This window comes from Gobius niger (genome assembly GCF_951799975.1).
Source record: "Gobius niger genome assembly, chromosome: 1".
In the NCBI taxonomy this organism is placed as follows: Eukaryota; Metazoa; Chordata; class Actinopteri; order Gobiiformes; family Gobiidae; genus Gobius; species Gobius niger.
The window spans coordinates 38,527,102-38,545,348 of NC_136852.1; the positions used below are offsets into that span (position 1 = coordinate 38,527,102).

General features: G+C 44.5%; 1 protein-coding gene across 1 annotated transcript; it reads left to right on the plus strand.

Annotated features, from left to right (window-relative positions):
- Positions 1 to 400: 400 nt before the first annotated feature.
- Positions 401 to 12,724, plus strand: LOC306973781 (nuclear GTPase SLIP-GC-like; the record flags this gene model as incomplete). The annotated part of the gene is made up of 11 exons (XM_079570776.1): positions 401 to 609; positions 753 to 822; positions 2,097 to 2,169; positions 2,269 to 2,387; positions 2,754 to 2,918; positions 2,995 to 3,146; positions 6,430 to 6,547; positions 6,611 to 6,719; positions 6,820 to 6,947; positions 12,519 to 12,600; positions 12,663 to 12,724. 11 exons carry the CDS (start codon positions 401 to 403, stop codon positions 12,722 to 12,724), a joined length of 1,287 nt encoding a protein of 428 aa, XP_079426902.1.
- Positions 12,725 to 18,247: the final 5,523 nt, after the last annotated feature.

The following is an 18,247-nucleotide window of genomic DNA, read 5'->3' on the forward strand; positions in this document are numbered from 1 at the left end:
CTATCATTTATTTTCCATTTTAATCATAAACTGTGTACTGGAAGAGGATCAGTCCATTCCTTGCTCTGATGATGAGGTGTATGTCTGGTCTGTGGGAGAAACAGAAATGCGTTCACAAACTTTAAAAATAGTTTTATGCACAAACTTTTCAACAAACGTGAGACACGGCATGATCTGAGCCTCCTCTGTTCTTGGGGCCGTGATGTGTCCAACTTGATTCCAGGTGCTTTTCTCCGCTGACAATATTCAGGCGAGGATTTCATACACACCTTTAGGAGAAGAGAGGTAAAGATTGAAAAAGTCACAGCAACATCGCAAAATAAACCGCAATTAAAGAAACAAAGAAACCATCCCATTTGCACCCTCTGATAAGTTTGTGTTGTCCCAGCATCATACCGAGATGTATGTTGTGGGTTTTACTTCACTTGTCTTCCTTCAGATGGTGAGCAGTTGTGGGACGGTGTGGATTGTAACTGATTTGATTCGCCCGGAATCAGAAAAAGAACCCTGGGAGATCCTTGAAAGTGCTTGCAGCCTCCTGGGAAACGGAGGAGTGTGTCGCAACATTCACTTCATCTGCACCAAGGCCGACCAATGTCTGGATAAACTGTGGGTTACCATATACTTTCACACATTTTGTTAAAGTATGAAGAGAAGTGTGAAGAGACTGTGTGTTTTCAATGGCATGTTATTACGTACTGATGTATCAAAGCGTCAACACAGAGAGTTTGACAGAGTTCTGATTTATGTAGGTCACCAGAACATGTCATCTATGTCAAGAACAACATTTCCAAAGATTTTCAGGAACTTCCCGAGGTTGAGGTGAGTTTCTACTCTGAAGTTTATAATAGTGTTCACACATGCTTGCACAAAACATCGCAACATCAGCCACGTAACAACGATCAGCTGTTCAACTAACTTATTCCCATGACAACGGGCATCAGCCTGTCACACCGACGTGCACACGTACAGGCACACTTCCCCGAGGTTACGCGGGGGTCATTCCTCTCCCTCGTAGTTAAATACTACAGTGAGGGTGATATATACACAAAGCGTGGAGAAATGTACTTAATCAGCACACAGAGAGGAAAGTCTCACTGCAGCAGGAAGGGAAAGACGGAAAGAGCAGCGTACCTGATGATTTAAAGTTGATCCATTTTGCCTCGTCAGAGCAGTAATCCAAACATCCTCAGGCAGTGCGTAGTCATTCTTTCTTAGCACAAAAAAAGAGACATCAAAGTGAGTATAGGTCACCAGACGTCGGCCACATTCACACCACACCTGCAGACGCAGAAGGCGGCTCAGGCCGCTCCGAGACCACCTGTTTCAGCCGCAGTCAGAGCGCCTGTTTAAGCCGTCTTAAAGTGCTGCGCTCAGATTCACACTGACCCTAAAGCGCCGCTGTCGGGCCGAAAGTCCCTTAAAGTCGACCTAACACAGGCTGTAGATACACAGAAGATAACATTCCAAAGTCACTAGGTCACTGTATTCTGCTCTGCTTTACTGGAGAACACAACACTTCAAATATTAGTGCAAAGCTTAGTCTTTGTTTTCGCTATACAAATAAAGTTCTTCTTCTTCCATTCCAAAATCTGTTCCACATTACACTGTGTGCCATGCGTTGAGATAAGGTGGCATTCAGTTGTAGTGACAGAAGTAAAGTGCTGTAAGCGTAGTTTGCGTGTCCGTATGCTTTGTAAAAAAGCAATGCCACTTGATAGTAGTAAGTCGCATGACACATCTTCGTTCTACTTCTTTGACAGCATCGAGCATGTTTAGAAGAAATCCAAAGCCTAGTCTTGCTTCGGAATGCTGCTTGACTGTTTTTCAGTAGTTTTTCCCTTACCGTGGCTTAACCTGAAAACTAATCATCCCAGGTCTCTGAGATTAATGTCAATGATTCATAGAGCCCCAAGACACAATACCATCCATACCTTTTGACACAAAAATACAATTTGCATAATAATTTGGATCGCAGTGTAGTTACAGTACATGTCGGTTCTGGTCTGGGCTTTGGGTATGAGCGTTGTCTGCAACGTTGGGCGCTGGTATGAGCTTGCCCGTTCCATTCAACTTAAACTTAATTTCTGCTTCAGAGACATTTGCCAGACGACTGCTTCGAGGTATTTATTGTGAGTGCCACAGATGAGATGCCAGAGGAGAAAAACGGTACTGAGTTCTTAAGACCAGATCAAACCCTGTTGTGTTATTGGAGTGAATTAATTGTATCCATTATTCATAATTAATTATATATTGTTCATATTGCAGAAATCGACTACCTTATGAATTTTCTTCAAACGCCAAATGACCAACGAGACCGTGAGCAGAGATATCTGCCAGACGCCTTCGGGATTCTATCTCTGATGAAGGGAGCGCGCTCTCAAAATGTGAGTCAGGAACTTCAATCTAAAAAAAGAACAGCAGCAGATATTCCCAGTGTGACACGCACAGCTCAGACTGAGCACTTCACAGGGATTGAAAATGTGAAACTGAGGTGTATTTCAATATTACTTTAAAATTACTTTTAATAATGTTTTTCAATAATAGGTTTTTAATAGGTTTTTGAGTATTAAAGCTTTATTTTTTTGGACAACTAAATACCAATACATCTGAGTTTAGTTGATCACTTTCTAAATAACTGTGCACACACCCTCGAGGTAAGGGGTTTACATCAACAAAGAGTAAGTGAGAGTAAACAAGTTTGGGGAACTGATCTAGACTATAGTGCATGTTCACAGAGCTGTGTGTTTCAGACCCAACAGAAAACAGCAGTGTACACAGACCTTTGTGCAAGAAGAACGGATGAGCTCAACAAGCTCAAAAGCAAGATGACAAGTGTCTATGAGCGCTTTGAGGAGAGGCTAACAGAGGGAGTGAACACGGCCAAGAAAGAATGGGAATCTGCCTTGGATAAGAAAGTATGTCACTCTCAACCATGAACTACACTTTGAGGACAATATTTATGATGCTTTGTTTATTTGGTTCTTTTATCAGATTGGACCCATAAACAGTTACACTCAATTAAAGAGTATTCTGGACAATGACGGAGTTCAAAGTACTAAAACTGGAGACCATATCAACCTGAACACCACACTGTCCTCATTTCTGACCAACAGCATCGACCGCCAATTCAAAGAGACTTTTCCGTAAGAACCACATTCTACACGGTCATCTACAGCAGTAACAGCTGCACTGTGCCTTTTGTAAAAAAAATCCTAAATCTCCAGGACCATGTAGAGACCACAAAGGGGCATAGTGTAATACAACAATGTGACGAATAGATAGATTATTAGGGCCATTTTGAATAACGATGCACCCACATTTAATCACAGACAGAGCACAGCACAAGTGCTTTAATACAGCTGGGTCCAAAAATACTTGGATATTTCTAATGAAAGAACTCCGACATGAGAAAGACGCAATAACAGCTCCAAATCCAAACATAAAGTTGTGAGATGCTGGAGAGCTCACGCGGTTCCTTTAGGACGTACCCTACTCATCTGCACAATAACTGGGACACGTGGCAAACTCTATCCCTGTCTTACTCTAGGAGCCGCGACCCCCATAATAACAGTTAAAGGGGTTCGTGACCGTGAGAAATTCTAACATTAGCCTACGTAATTCTTAAAAAAACAAAGAAAAAAACAAATGTCTAAAATAAAATTCATCAAATTACGGACATATAATGGCCCTCTGGTAAAATAGCAAACACATGCTACAATAAAATATTAAAATTATATACGCTAAAAAAAGTATATATTATATCTACATGATCTGACCCCCCAAATTTGTCTCACGACCCGCTTGGGGGTCCCGACCCCCAGGTTGAGAACCACTGCTCTAGGCTCTAGCTCTGTCCGCAGTATTTACTGCACATTATGGAGAAACAAAGCGAAGTGTGGGTTAAAGTCTGCTTCAAGCGACAGACCCAGCTCTGCCACAAAGAGCAGCTTCGAACACTGAGAAACTCCCGCAACAGTTAGCGCAGACAGGCCGGGGAGGGACAGACAGGCCGAGGAGGGACAGACAGGCCGAGGAGGGACAGTCAGGCCGAGGAGGGACAGACAGGCCGAGGAGGGACAGACAGGCCGAGGAGGGACAGTCAGGCCGAGGAGGGACAGACAGGCCGAGGAGGGACAGTCAGGCCGAGGAGGGACAGACAGGCCGAGGAGGGACAGTCAGGCCGAGGAGGGACAGTCAGGCCGAGGAGGGACAGTCAGGCCGAGGAGGGACAGTCAGGCCGAGGAGGGACAGACAGGCCGAGGAGGGACAGTCAGGCCGAGGAGGGACAGACAGGCCGAGGAGGGACAGTCAGGCCGAGGAGGGACAGTCAGGCCGAGGAGGGACAGTCAGGCCGAGGAGGGACAGTCAGGCCGAGGAGGGACAGACAGGCCGAGGAGGGACAGACAGGCCGAGGAGGGACAGACAGGCCGAGGAGGGACAGTCAGGCCGAGGAGGGACAGTCAGGCCGAGGAGGGACAGTCAGGCCGAGGAGGGACAGACAGGCCGAGGAGGGACAGACAGGCCGAGGAGGGACAGTCAGGCCGAGGAGGGACAGACAGGCCGAGGAGGGACAGGTAACTCATTTCTTTGAGACAAGAGAATTGGTGATGCATGGATGCGACAGGTGGCAGTGACAAAGGCGTGGCTGGCGAGACTATACAGTGTTCCTATTCAAGACACTTTGATGACAACGACTCTATATTGTGAATATAGGCTACAGAGTTACTTTTTTTTAAATGTTCTGCTGGTGGTGTGTCTCGTGAGAAAAAAATGTGCCTTGGCTCAAAAAAGGTTAAACAACACTGGTTTAAAGAATAATATTATTTAATTTATAAAGTTAAGTTTCTAACACATGTCAATCAAAGTAAATGAACCTTTAGGGCAGCGTTCTTGTAGAACTTTTCCACAAAAAGTCCTGTATTTCCAGTGCACTGATGGAGCTCAAGATGTGCTTGGAGCAGTGTGGACAGCTGCGGCTTATAGACCAGTGCGGCGTATACACTTTATTCCTGAGGTTGGGAAATGCCCTTGGTTTCCAGTGCAAGTTTTCGTTTAAACATTTTTAGATGATTTTCTAAACTATCAGCTCCTGTAACATTTGAAAACATGTCCTCGTGCAGCTCAGGAACACGTTTCACTGATCGCGGTTGAATTAAAAACCAGAGACAGTGACATTTGTGGCTCTGGAACATGCAGTGTTTGGATCATGCTCCGACCTCTGACATACTGTAGTTAAACTACAGACATGGCATTTCTGTGTAAAGGCGCCGCATGTAATGAGACTCATAAACAGACTGGAGCTCAGTTTAATCTGAAAATGTGAAGAACTCTGCAGATATTTGACCAATCAACACAAAACTAAAAGTGTTTTTATGCTGGCAATCCTTTCTCTTCAAAATATCTCAGAATTAGTTCATTGTGAGCAGCTAACCACAGCCCGTAGTTTGGTCTCAGCTGTGACAGTTCGTGTTCCCACATAGTTTACGTCTCTAAAGCTCATGAAAAGTGGTTTAGAGTGGAACGGTCTAGATGCAAGCAGCAGTCCTAGTCATAATGGAAACCCTCCCATACTACACTCAAAGGCTCATGGGGCAGAGGAATAAGGTGGATAGATGTAATAAAAAACATCCATCCATCCATTTTCTTCCACTTTATCCGGGGCCGGGTCGTGGGGGCAGCAGCCTCAGCAGAGATGCCCAGACTTCCCGATCCACACACACCTCCTCCAGCTGTTCTGGGGGGACCCCGAGGCGACACCAGGCCAGCTCGGAGACATAGTCCCACCACCGTGTCCTGGGTCTTCCACGAGGCCTTGTCCCACTAGGACATGCCTGGAACACCTCCCGCGGGAGGCGACCAGGAGGCATCCGGAACAGATGCCCGAGCCACCTCAGCTGCTCCTTTCGACGTGAAGGAGCAGCGACTCTACTCCGAGCTCCTCCCGGGTAACTGAGCTCCTCACCCGATCTCGGAGGGTGCGCCCAGTCACCCTGCGAAGGAAACTCAGTTTGGCCGCTTGTATTCGCGATCTTGTCCTTTCGGTCATGACCCAAATCTCATGACCATAGGTGAGGGTGGGAACGTAGATCGATCGGTAAATCGAGAGCTTTGCCCCGACTCAGCTCCCTCTTCCCCACGACAGACCGATACAGCGACCGCATCACTGCTGACGCCGCACCGATCTGTCTGTTATAATAAAAAACAGTATAGTATAAATATGTTTTAAATGGGACCTCACGTCTGCGATAAAGGTTTGATGATGACGATGAGTCTGTTACACTGGTGGTACTTGAAGAGCCCAGAACCCTTTGAGGTGGTACTAGAGCTGAAAAGTTTGAGGTCTATTGTTGAAATCATTTCAAAAGTTTGAAAAGTGCTGGATAAAGATGTGTTTTGTTTGTTTTTTCTTTCTGGTGAATTTTTCAGGAATGCAGGAAAAGACAAGCCTTTCAATGGAGCCATTCATGATTTCTCTCTTGACTCTGAACGTCTAATTGAAAGTCATAAAGACGTAGAACTCCTGCTGAAATTTTTAAAGAGCGAGGTAAAGAAAAATCTGAAATCTTTAACAGGTCAGAGGAACACAGTGTTATTATTTTTCTTTAAGGAAGACAAACTGAAAGTGCAGCTCTGTGAAGAAATACGTGAACGCAAGAAACGGATCTACAACAGTCTGACAGAGACAGTGATGAGTGAGATGCTCCCAGCGTACAGAGGTAGGACTTTACAGCATGTTTGATGTTTCAAACTATTGATAGAAATCTATTTTCACTGAGAACCATTCTAAAGTGAGTCATGTACGTTTGTGAATTTCAGAGGCAAAAGCTGAAACTGGCGATGGTGCTTTGAAGCGCATGAAAATTACTCTAAAGAATCATATCCAAGCGAGCGATATGTTTGACAAGGTCAAACGTGAAATGTTAGAGCAACTGCAGACGCTTACGGTTTGTTTTCATCTCTCAGTCTACATGGAACATATATCTACATAGGATCCGACTGATATATCGGCCAGCCGATATGGCGCCCCAGCAGAATATACTGATATGACAACTTAAACATTTATAGTATAGTATAGTATAGTGTATACTACAAAAAGTGACTTTATGTCTACAACCAGCCATTTTTTATTTGACCTTTATTTAACCAGGATAGTCCCACTCAGATTAATCTCTTTTTCAGGGGAGTCCTGGCCCACGAGGAGAATCTATTGAACATGTGGTAGGGGAAACCGAAGTACCCAGAGGAGACCTTCACAGACACGGGGAGAACATGCAAACTCCACACAGATTGGCCCAGGTGGGAATCGAACCCGGGACCTTCTTGCTGAAGGGCACGAGTGCTAACCGCTGCACCACCATGCCGCCCAGCAAAATGTGTCCACTAGTCATCTGTCATCTTGTTCTGCCTGCACCTAGAGTACTGTGTGCAAAAGGAGTTGCATTAGTGTTCAAACTTTTGCATATGGAGCCCAGTTTACATTAGCAGAGGCCAAAACAAAATCACAAGTCAGTTAAATCAGCATCAGCAGAAAAGTAGGCAAGGACATGTACATCCAAAATAGGATGGCAGGTTGGCTACGTGCCATTCTTCTGGCACAGCTGAGCTTTAGGTGAAATAATCATACTGCATGTACAGTATGTGGAGTTCTGTGGTCAGTCTTATTAACCTCATGATGACCACAGGAGTGTCTGTCATATGTGGCTCTGAGCCATAAAAGGAGGAGTTAGTGCATATACATGTGCGCTTCATTCATATGAAACAGTAGGCCTGGAAAGTATACGTTTGTTAACTGGTGACGTCACATATAACATATAATATACTGGACAGAGTAAGGGACCAGACTTTTCGGAGGTCATTTGGCGACCCTTCCAAACCTATTCATGTTTTTGGGATAAATAAATGACAAAAAAAACAAAATAAACAAAAACATTTTAAATATATTCCAGCATTTTAAGTCCATAAAAAAACACCACAACAGCAGCAGATTACGACGCATTGAGTTGCCTTGTGTATGAAATGTGCAGTATAAATAATAATAATAATAATAATAATAATAATAATAATAATAATAATAATAATAATAATAATAATAATAATAATAATGAATCAGGACTACTCAGAACTAAACCTGGCTTAAAGAGACTAGATGCAAGTTGGTCATGTTATGCTCACTACTGCCACCTCAGGTCTTATGCGTAACTGCAGCTTCTATATTAAGCTCGTGCATGACGGCACTTCAGACCCTAAGTAACACCTGAGTGACAGTGCAGGATTTTAGAGGCAGTTGTGGTGAACAGGTCTGGGCTCAATCTACACATTAGGACATGGCTGGAACATGTAGGAGGAGGAAAATACTTAATTTTAACATTTTTAAACTCCAGTTTCACAACACCACTGTCACGACAGTCCGTCAGTTCCCAGCATAAGGTTATTATTGTTCATTATTTATACTGGTAGTCTCTTGAGACTCATTTCCAAGACACCTGTTTCAACAGTTTTACAAATTAATTAAAAACAAACAGTATAGATAACAATAAAAAAAAAACAATTAATCTAAATCTAAAAATCTCAATCTAAAATGACGGTATTGCTACTGCCTTTATGTTTGTTTGTTTCTTAAGTTTTTTCACTAGGGTCTTAGTTTTAGGATTTTTGGAATGTGTTAACGTGTCCTCTCGATATCTGACAAAGTTTTTGTTAGAAAAAAAATGTTTTTTGACAATGCTGAGCACTTCCCACTTAATTTTGGTTGACAATATACAGAGAAAAAATGTATTGCGTTCCAAATTATTATGCAAATGACATTTTTCTCAGATTTTCTAAATTGTCAACTCAAATGAGAGTCAGTATAATTTTTAAGTCTTTAACTGGTAGAGGATCATTTAAATGTGGTTGAAAAAATCTCCCAGTGAAAACAGTATTTTTTTCAAAAATAAATATAGTAAAAACCTCAAAATCTAATGTTCCAAATTATTATGCAACTCATCGTTTCAATACATTTTAAAGCTTGCAGTTAACTGAAAATGGTCATTTGTTGAATTTGTAGCATTAGGAGGTCATATTTACTGAAATCAAAAGCTATTTCAATCAAAAAAATATTAACAGGTCAAGTTATATTTTACCATAGGAGCCCTTGTGTGATAGCAGCTTCAAAATTCTTAAATCCATTAAGAGTTTTTGGAGAGTTTCTGCTTGGATTTGTTTGCAGGATGTTAGAATAACCTCCCAGAGCTGCCGTTTGGATGAAAACTGCCTCCCACCCTCATAGAAGTTTTTTGTTGAGGCTCCACGTTCTCAATAGGGTTGAGGTCAGGGGAGGAGGGGGTCCACATCATGAGTTTCTCTCCTTTTCTGCCCATAGCAGCCAGTGATGCAGAGGTTTTCTTTACAGCAGGACATGGTGCGTTGTCATGATGAAGATGATCTTGTTCGGGAAAACACGGCTCGGCTCTTCTTTTCTTCAGGGAGCCTAAAAGGACCTAAAGGGGTCGAGCAGCTCTCTCCCTCATGATTCTGGCCCAAAACATGACTCCACCTCCTCCTTACTGACGTCACAGCCTTGTTGGGACATTGTGGCCATTCACCAACAATCCACTACTCCATCCATCTGACCATCCAGGGCTACACGGCCTCATCAGTGAACAAGACTGTTTGAAAATGAGTCTTCATGTATTTCTGAGCCACTGCAGCCGTTTCTGTTCTTCAGCTTTTAATGAACAGTTCAGGAGAGGCCGGATAGAAGGTTAATGAGAGAGGCACCAGCAGCTTCAAATACATGTATGTTGCTTTGTGGCATCTGTTCTCTTAATCTGATGTGTTTGTCTGGTGGCAGAAACCGTCCTCATTGTGCCTTTATCTGCACAAACCCGAGTGTGTCTGAATCATCCACAAATCTCTTATCAGTTCGATGATTACGCTTCATCTTTCATGAAATATCGAAGGTTTTCATACCTAGACCAAGGCATTCAACTATTTCACGCTTTTCATCAGCAGAGAGATCCTTTTTCTTTCCCATATTGCTTGAAAATGATGATCTGCATAATAAAGTGGAACACCCTTTTCAGTAGTTTTTCCCTTAACTGGGCTCAACCTGAAAACTAATCATCCCAGGTCTCTGAGATTAATGTTAGTGATTCATAGAGCCCGAGACATAATACCATCCATGAGTTTCATTAAGTTTTTTTTTAGTTTTTTTATCTTTTTGACACAAAAATACAATCTGCATAATAATTTGGCACGCAGTGTACAACCCGCAAATCGGCGCAAATGCTTGATGTCACCTACAAGCCCCGCCTCCCCCGCTCGCTGAATGGTAGGTAGAATGTCAACCGATGTAACGCGGCCACTGAGATCAGACTCAGACGTAACATGTAGGGAAATGATTATTGACTGGAGTTTACGGATGGCCAAGGCCAGGCTATAATGGTCCTGAAGAAAGCAGCTTTTTCAAAGTAAACAAACTGCAGCTTATGAGCTAAAGACATTTGAGACCTACAAATTTCTACTTCTGAAACACTGAAGAGGCACCAAGAGCCCCCACACCTGCAGAATAGTGGAGGAAGCACCAGAGGAGCAACAGGAAACAAGGAAGGGACAAACGAGGAGGTATCCAGGCAAAACTCACAGCTAAGCCACACTTCTATTGTTCTGGCTAATGGACGTTCACTGGAGAATAAAACAGATTAACTGCTAAACTCTACTCAGAAGATGGTGAAAGACTGTTGTGGAGTGGAGGGAGCTGCGCAGGAGGAAGAGGAAGGAGGTGGAGGAGCTGACCAGTGCAGGACACCACACTCTGAAACAGGGACAAACCTGTCGGAGGCGCTGCACCGTTTCAGAGGATCAGAGGAGACTGAAGGCAGCCAGCCAGGTTTAGGTTTCCCCGATCTCCAAAAACATGCTGGTCAGGTTGAATCACAGCAACTCACGACTAACACCTGAACACTATTTCACTGTACGGTTGTACCATGGGCATAATTTACGGGAGGGACAGGGGGATACAACCTCCCCAATCTTCAGAACAACTTAATTTAACCCCCCCAATATTGCCCCCTAATGAATGAACATAATCAGTAGGCTATATAAAGGTATACATGCGTTGGCTTCTTTGACATTGGTTTCATATTTTAAACTAATCTTTAAAGCAGTACCAAGTAACTCTCCCCCCTAGAGGCCATAAGCACAACTGCAGGTGTAGTAGCAAGTTACGATTTTTTTAACTTATTAATTGTCTTGGAGAGTAAATACTACGCTGACAGGAAAGGCGAAGGGGGAGAGGGTTACTGTGCACCCAATTATACAATGGAAATATGTTTTTTTCACTCAAACTTTGTTGTAAATACTGTTTAAAGTGACGTTAGCCCGCAGTTAGCTTTGCCCGTTAGCATGTTAGCTTCTTCTTCGTGATTCCATTAGTGTGTATTGCTTTCTCCGGACCGGTGGCAGTCAAGTTGCAAACATGGTTTTCTGTCCAGAGACACCAGGGGGAGATGAAAGGCCCTCCAATCATCCCATAAACACTTGTATTACCCCCACAGGGACTACGGGAAGGATTTATTAAGGCAAACACGTTACTTAGTACTGCTTTAAAGCTGTTTGGGACCAAAATGGCTTGATTTGTTTTTGTGCATCAGTCTCTCTCTCCTCGTGCAGTGCACCGCTAGTGTACGTCCTCCAGGGAGAGCGTCTGAAAGCAATGTCACAGGGACTTTTTAAATACCTTAGCGTATGAACGCAGAAAGCTGCTGATGTACGAATGTGCGGATTGTGCTGTTGATGAAAAAAAATCTTGAAGTGATGATCAGAGGACGAGGAGAGCTTTGTGAAAGTCCTGTTCACAATGACACTTCTACTAGTGCCTATTGTGGTGTTTGTCAAAAGCTATAAAGCCAATGGATGACTATTTATCCCAATTTCAAAAACTTATGGAAATTAATGATAATTTTTTTGAAATGACTAAAAGGTGACTAAAACTACAAGCATTATCGTCCAAAAGACTAAGACTAAATGGGCTGCCAAAAACAACACGGCCTGTGGTGAATCTAAGTGCTGAATGGAAAACTGCATTCAGCATAATCCAAAATAGAAAGCAGCGTGGCTGGAATTAACTGGTCCTACCCCGTTCTAGGAGGGATACAATTTTTGTTCCTATAGAAAAAATACCATTTTGCGTGAAGTTTGTGTGTTTTTATGATCGGTCCTCGAGACAGGTGACCCATAGGGTGAGTAGGGAGTGGTCTAGTTAACAGATTTGCCTGTCCCATTTATGTCAGTCAATTAGAAGCTCTCCTGCAGTTCTTAATTATCACACACACCAACAAATCCATAAACATGTACAATATAAAGGCCTATAAAGATAGTAAATGTGCACTTTCTAGATAGACTTGCATGAGGTCAAGATAAAAGTCGGTCTCCCTTGACAGTGGTGGTCTGCAGCCAGACCCCTTCCCTCAAGGTCATGATGAAGAATGTCGTCAGTGGTGCGAGTGCATTTATACGATTTATTTGTGTTTCAGAGAGACATCATCAAACACATTGATGATCGTCTGATGAAGGCCATGGATATGTCACTCAAAAGGGACATCACGTCTGTGCCAGGTAAGAAAGGAAGATTCACCAACTTTCAAACATACATTTGATTTGATCTGACTCTTCTGTAGACGTCACCAAGGAATACAACGACGTGAAGAAAGTCTACATTGAAGAAGCATTTAATCATTAAACAAATGTTTTCCAATCACAATATGGTCAGATAATTTAACAGATGTTTAATCCTTGAGTGTGAGCCCATTGTTTGCAGTGTCATTAGAACTGAATGCTCTTCACTTTGTATTGACTTTTACACTTACTTACCTTAGTTAACTCTTACTTTAACTCTTTTGTTATGTTTGAGTACAAATGATTAATGTTGGTTCATTTTAAACGCAGCTGTAGACTGACAAGGGCTGTCAGATAGAGCTGCATTATGGAATAACTGTTCAATGTTGTAATAAAACTTTCACTTCTCTGTGTAAAACAACACATTTTGTAATCATTTTCTTATTTGGCAATAACCAATTATAATGCAGTAAAATGTGACACATTATGATGACTGCACATTGTTAAAAGCATTTTTAAAATGTACAAGGAGACCAAGACAAAGAGAGTTAAGGTTGCTTATTTGGAAAAAGTATTAAAAGTTTAAAATTGATTGGGGAGAAGCAGGTAAGTCTGATGGGGTCCAGCTGTTGGCTTGGGGAGTAGGAGGAGCTTGGTGGAATGACGAGCCGGTTGGTTAGGGGCTCCAGGCTTTTGGTTTGCAAAGGGAAGCTCTGCAGTCTTAATGGCTGGCACTGCTGGTCTGGAGCAGGGCCCCCAGCATGGCCTAGTTTGTCCGTGCAGAGGAGCCGACTCGTTTTCCGACAGAATGGACGACCCCAAACACCAAGGAGACAGAGGGCCAGATCTTGTGACTGGTGCAGTTCCTGCGCTACAGTTTTCAACTAAAAATCATCCCTGACTTTTTGCAGTGAGCGGCTGCAGACGCTTTATTTTGTCTGTGTGCCTGTCCACGGCTCCAGCGCCAGCTCTCCCGGGCCATGGGAGAGAAAAAGGCGCGTGAGTTCCGTATGTGACGAGGCGGTTACAGGAGCCCCGACACTCACATCGTCCACCTGTTCGCTCAGCTCACTCCACTCCTGGCCGCCTCCGAAGCGACATCACCGCGCCTCCTCCTCCTCCTCCGCCCCGGTCACCTCCGCCGCTGCTGCTGCAGCCCCACGAGGAGCTCAAAGTGAGCAGCATAAGGCAACGAGTTTGAGAAATAAAAGTCCTAATGAAATAATAAACAACGGTTACAGCAGAGATCGCGTTGAACCTAGACCTCTTTTACAGAGAAAAAGTAGTTATTACATTGAATAATCATTCAAAGTTTAATCATCAAACATGCTCTAACATACTGCAAAATACAGGGATCAAATGTTCATATTTTCTAAAGCTTGTGTAACCAGGTGGTTAAATATTGTTTTACTGCGAGTTTCAAAGTTCCTATCTGCCCGTGAACGCACCGCCACTCTCCGCCCGTGCTACTGATTGCGCGATTACAAAAAGGTGCGCGCGTGAGTTGGTTAGTGTCGGGGCTGGTATGCTGGCGTGTGGGCGCCTTTTTCGTGAGTACTTTTCCACCTTGTGTTATTTTAAAGCTATTTGTTTGTGCACTGGTATAATTTGAACTGTTTGGTTAGGGTTTTTGTGGAGTTTGCTGGGCTGATGCTGCTCCTCAGAGGTGCCCTGAGCCCCCTGTTTGTGTTCCTCCTGTCTGCCTAAGGTATGTGTCCGTCTTACAGCCTAGGTTTGGCCAATTGGCAGTGAACTGACGTTTTTCTATGCATTTCAGTCATGTCCACGCTGCTCAATTAAAGCTCCGAATTTGCCAAACAAACAAATTTTACCAAGAAATAATCCTGTAACTCAAAGCATTTAAAGCACTACAGCACCTTAGCTGGTTTTTGGGGATTTGTTTGAGTTTGTTTCCTATTAGCGTTTTTGTTTGAGTTGATTTATTAACATTTAGTTTGTTTGTTTTGTGAATATTTTCTATTGCTTTACATTCCCCATTTACTTTAGCTACGTTTTAAGTGTTTGTTGTTTTTGGGTTATTCGAGGGTTATGTTTTAAACAACTTTAATAAAATTGAACTACAAATGTAAAATAAAAGATTTATATTTTTACTTCCTCTGCTTTGGTTCCTTTGTTACCAGACTTACCTCGGGCATTGGGTTGGTTTAAATGGGGAACCCCTAGCCTAGCCCCGTGGTTACAAATTGGCGTTTGTTCGGCAGGATCTGGTGAACCAAGCAGAGTGTAGTTTTAATTTTTACAAGAGCTGTTTTGGTGCTTGTAGTGTGCGTTCTAGCAATTTAGAAGTTTTGGTAAAACTTTATAAAATTCGGAGCTTAATTGAGCAGCAGCTGGCGCGCCGTGGGACGGGGTCCGAGACCTTCGGCTACCGACGTCCATTCTACTAACCATGGCGGAAGAACTACAGCAGCTCCGGGACCGGATCCGCGAGTTGGAGACCGAGCGGGACCAACTACAACAGGAGCGGGATGTCGCCCAGGCAGGGCCTAGTCAAAGAGGAGCAGAAAACACGGGATCTACGGACCGGATCATCTACCTACCACGGGAAAGAAAGTGCCCCATGTTCCGAGGAAATCACGGTATCGGGATTGATGAGTGGGTTGAGGAGATTCGTGCAAGCATGCGTGTCAGGCATGTTGGACTGGCTGATCAGCCTGGGTTTATTTTTGATCATTTGGAGGGTGAAGCGCGGGATGAGATCAAGTACAGAACTGTTGGAGAACGTGAGAACCCTGAGACTGTTTTCAAAATTCTAAAAGAGCTATACGGGTGTCAGAAGCCTTATATCTTGTTGCAAGAAGACTTTTTTTCTAGAAGACAGTTAGAGGGGGAAACTTTACAAGAATTTTCACATGCACTGTTTTGTCTAATGGAAAAAGTGGTTGCCAATGCTCCCCATAGAATGACCAATTCACCCACATTGTTGCGCGATCAGTTTGTTGAAAATGTCAATAACCCTAATCTACGGCGAGAGCTCAAACGCTTAGTCCGGGAAAATCGAAACTATACCCTACTTGATGTCCGGTCAGAGGCCATTAAGTGGGAACGTGAAGGGGGTGTTGTTGATAGTAGGGCAAATTTCCATTCGGTGCCATCCTTGTGTGCGACTCAAAGCGCTAAAATGCCACCACAGGCCCCCTCTACTGCCGATACTGTTGCGCAACTGGCCGCTCTTACTGCTTTAGTTCAGAAGCAACAGGAACAACTTGCAGAGATTACTCAGGCCCTTACTGCTGTAAAATCGCCTCCACCGACTTCTTTGGGTCCCAATAGTGTTATTTGTCATCGCTGTCAGCAGTCAGGCCATATAGCTCGATACTGTAATGCCCCTTTTCGTTCCAGGCCCCCTCCTGTTTATTCCTCTCTGGCTGCAGCCCCCACTACCCTTCAGCAGACGGAAAACTAGCACCCCCTACTGTCAGGAGCCAGACATTAGGAGGGGGTGGGTTAGGCTCATCAGTCCCAGTGGTAGATGTAGAAGTGGAGCATTTAATAGCCCCTTGTCCCCAGGTTACAGTCAAATTGGCTGGTGTTCCTGTTCAGTGTATCCTAGATACTGGGTCAATGGTTTCAACCATTTCAGAGTCCTTCTTCAGGCAACATTTTCAGGATAAATTAAAGTCATGTAATTGGCTTGAGTTGAGGGCTGCTAATGGGTTAGCTATCCCCTACCTAGGTTATCTTGAGCCGGATGTAGAAGTGGGTGGGAGAGTGGTCTCCAGAAGAGGAATCTTGGTTGTAAAAGACCCCCCAGGACAGGATAGCGCTAATTCTGTGCCAGGTATTATTGGCATGAATGTCATAAAAGCATATTACCAGCAGCTTCATCACCAGTACGGCCCTGATTTGTTTGACCTTACCCTTGGGTTAGGAGTCCCCACCCCTTGGTTACCTGCTCTTCAGTTGTGCCAACAGGTTACTGTGCAGGATGGCTCCATTCGAAGTGGTTTAGCGAAGGTTCGGGGTCGGAGGCCTATCGCTATCCCTGCCGGAACTACAAAATTTGTTGCCGCCACTTGCTCTGCAGTAGATGGGTCTACAGTTGCTACCCTTGCGGAACCCCTGGGATATGGGTTTAGTCTCCCACCCGGGCTGTTGGTGTCGCCCACCCTAGTTAATGTTGTTAGAGGGACTGTTTATGTACCGGTGACCAATGTCGGAATGTCCACTGTAACTTTAAAGTCTCGCTGTCCCTTGGCCCTGGTGTCCCCTGTTGAGGTAGTTAGTCTACCGTCGGGATTGCATGAAGTTCCCGGTGAGCGCGAATCCACTATTGCTACAGTTCGGTCTCACACAGCGAAAGAGGGTTCGGTGCGGGAGAAAATATTGGGGCTTGATCTTTCCATGTTAACAGAGGCTGAGCAGCCAAAGGTCAGGGCGCTGCTACTTAAATATGTGTCAGTATTTTCCGCGTTCGAAGGCGACCTAGGTTGTTCTGGGCTTATTTCTCACGAAATCCCTCTTTTGGATAATGTTCCGGTGCGTCAGCGCTATAGACGTATTCCTCCATCAGAGTACGAGTCTGTTAAGGCCCACATAAACCAACTTTTAGACGCCCAGGTAATCCGAGAGAGCAGTAGCCCCTACGCCTCCCCCATTGTCATCGTACGCAAAAAGGATGGCAGCTTGCGCCTCTGTGTGGACTATCGGCAACTAAATAAGAAAACCAGAAAAGATGCATTTCCACTGCCCAGAATTGAGGAGTCCCTGGACTCGTTGTCTGGAGCCCGGTGGTTTACCACCATGGACTTGGCCTGTGGCTACAATCAGGTACCAGTTGCAGAAGGCGACAAACAAAAGACTGCTTTCTGCACCCCCTTTGGGTTATTCGAATTCAACCGAATGCCCTTTGGGTTATGCAATGCGCCGGGGACTTTCCAGAGGCTCATGGAGCGAATGTTTGGCACCCAGCACGGCCAGTCACTGTTACTTTATTTGGATGATATTGTTGTTTTCTCCTCCACTGTTGATGAACACTTAATGCGTCTGGAGGTTGTGCTGAACCGTCTGCAGCAAGAGGGACTCAAGGTGAAATTGGAGAAATGTGAGTTTTTCAAACAGGAGGTGCAATACTTGGGACATCGCATTTCGGAAGAGGGAGTGTCCACTGATCCTGGGAAGGTTTCTGCCGTGTCCAACTGGCCCCGTCCTGAAACTGTCTCTGAGCTGCGGTCCTTCCTTGGCTTTTCCAGCTACTACCGAAGGTTCGTGGAGGGGTTTTCCAAGCTGGCCTCCCCCCTTCACCGGCTGGTCGCGGAGCTGTCTGGTCCCAACAACCGTAGAGGAAGAAGAACTCGCTTGCATGACGCCTGGTCGGAGGAATGTGAGGGGAGCTTCCAAGAGCTGAAGTCCCGCCTTGTGAGTGCACCCACCTTAGCTTTTGCTGACTTCTCTCTGCCATTTATTGTTGAAGTAGATGCGAGCCACTGTGGACTGGGAGCGGTACTATCGCAGGAGCAAGGAGGGAAAGTGAGACCTGTTGCCTACGGGAGTCGCAGCCTGCACCCTGCAGAGAAAAACTATAGCTCCATGAAGCTGGAGATGTCGGCCATGAAGTGGGCCCTGGCCGACAAATTCAAGGACTACCTGTGGGGCCACCGCTGTGTCGTATGGACGGACAACAATC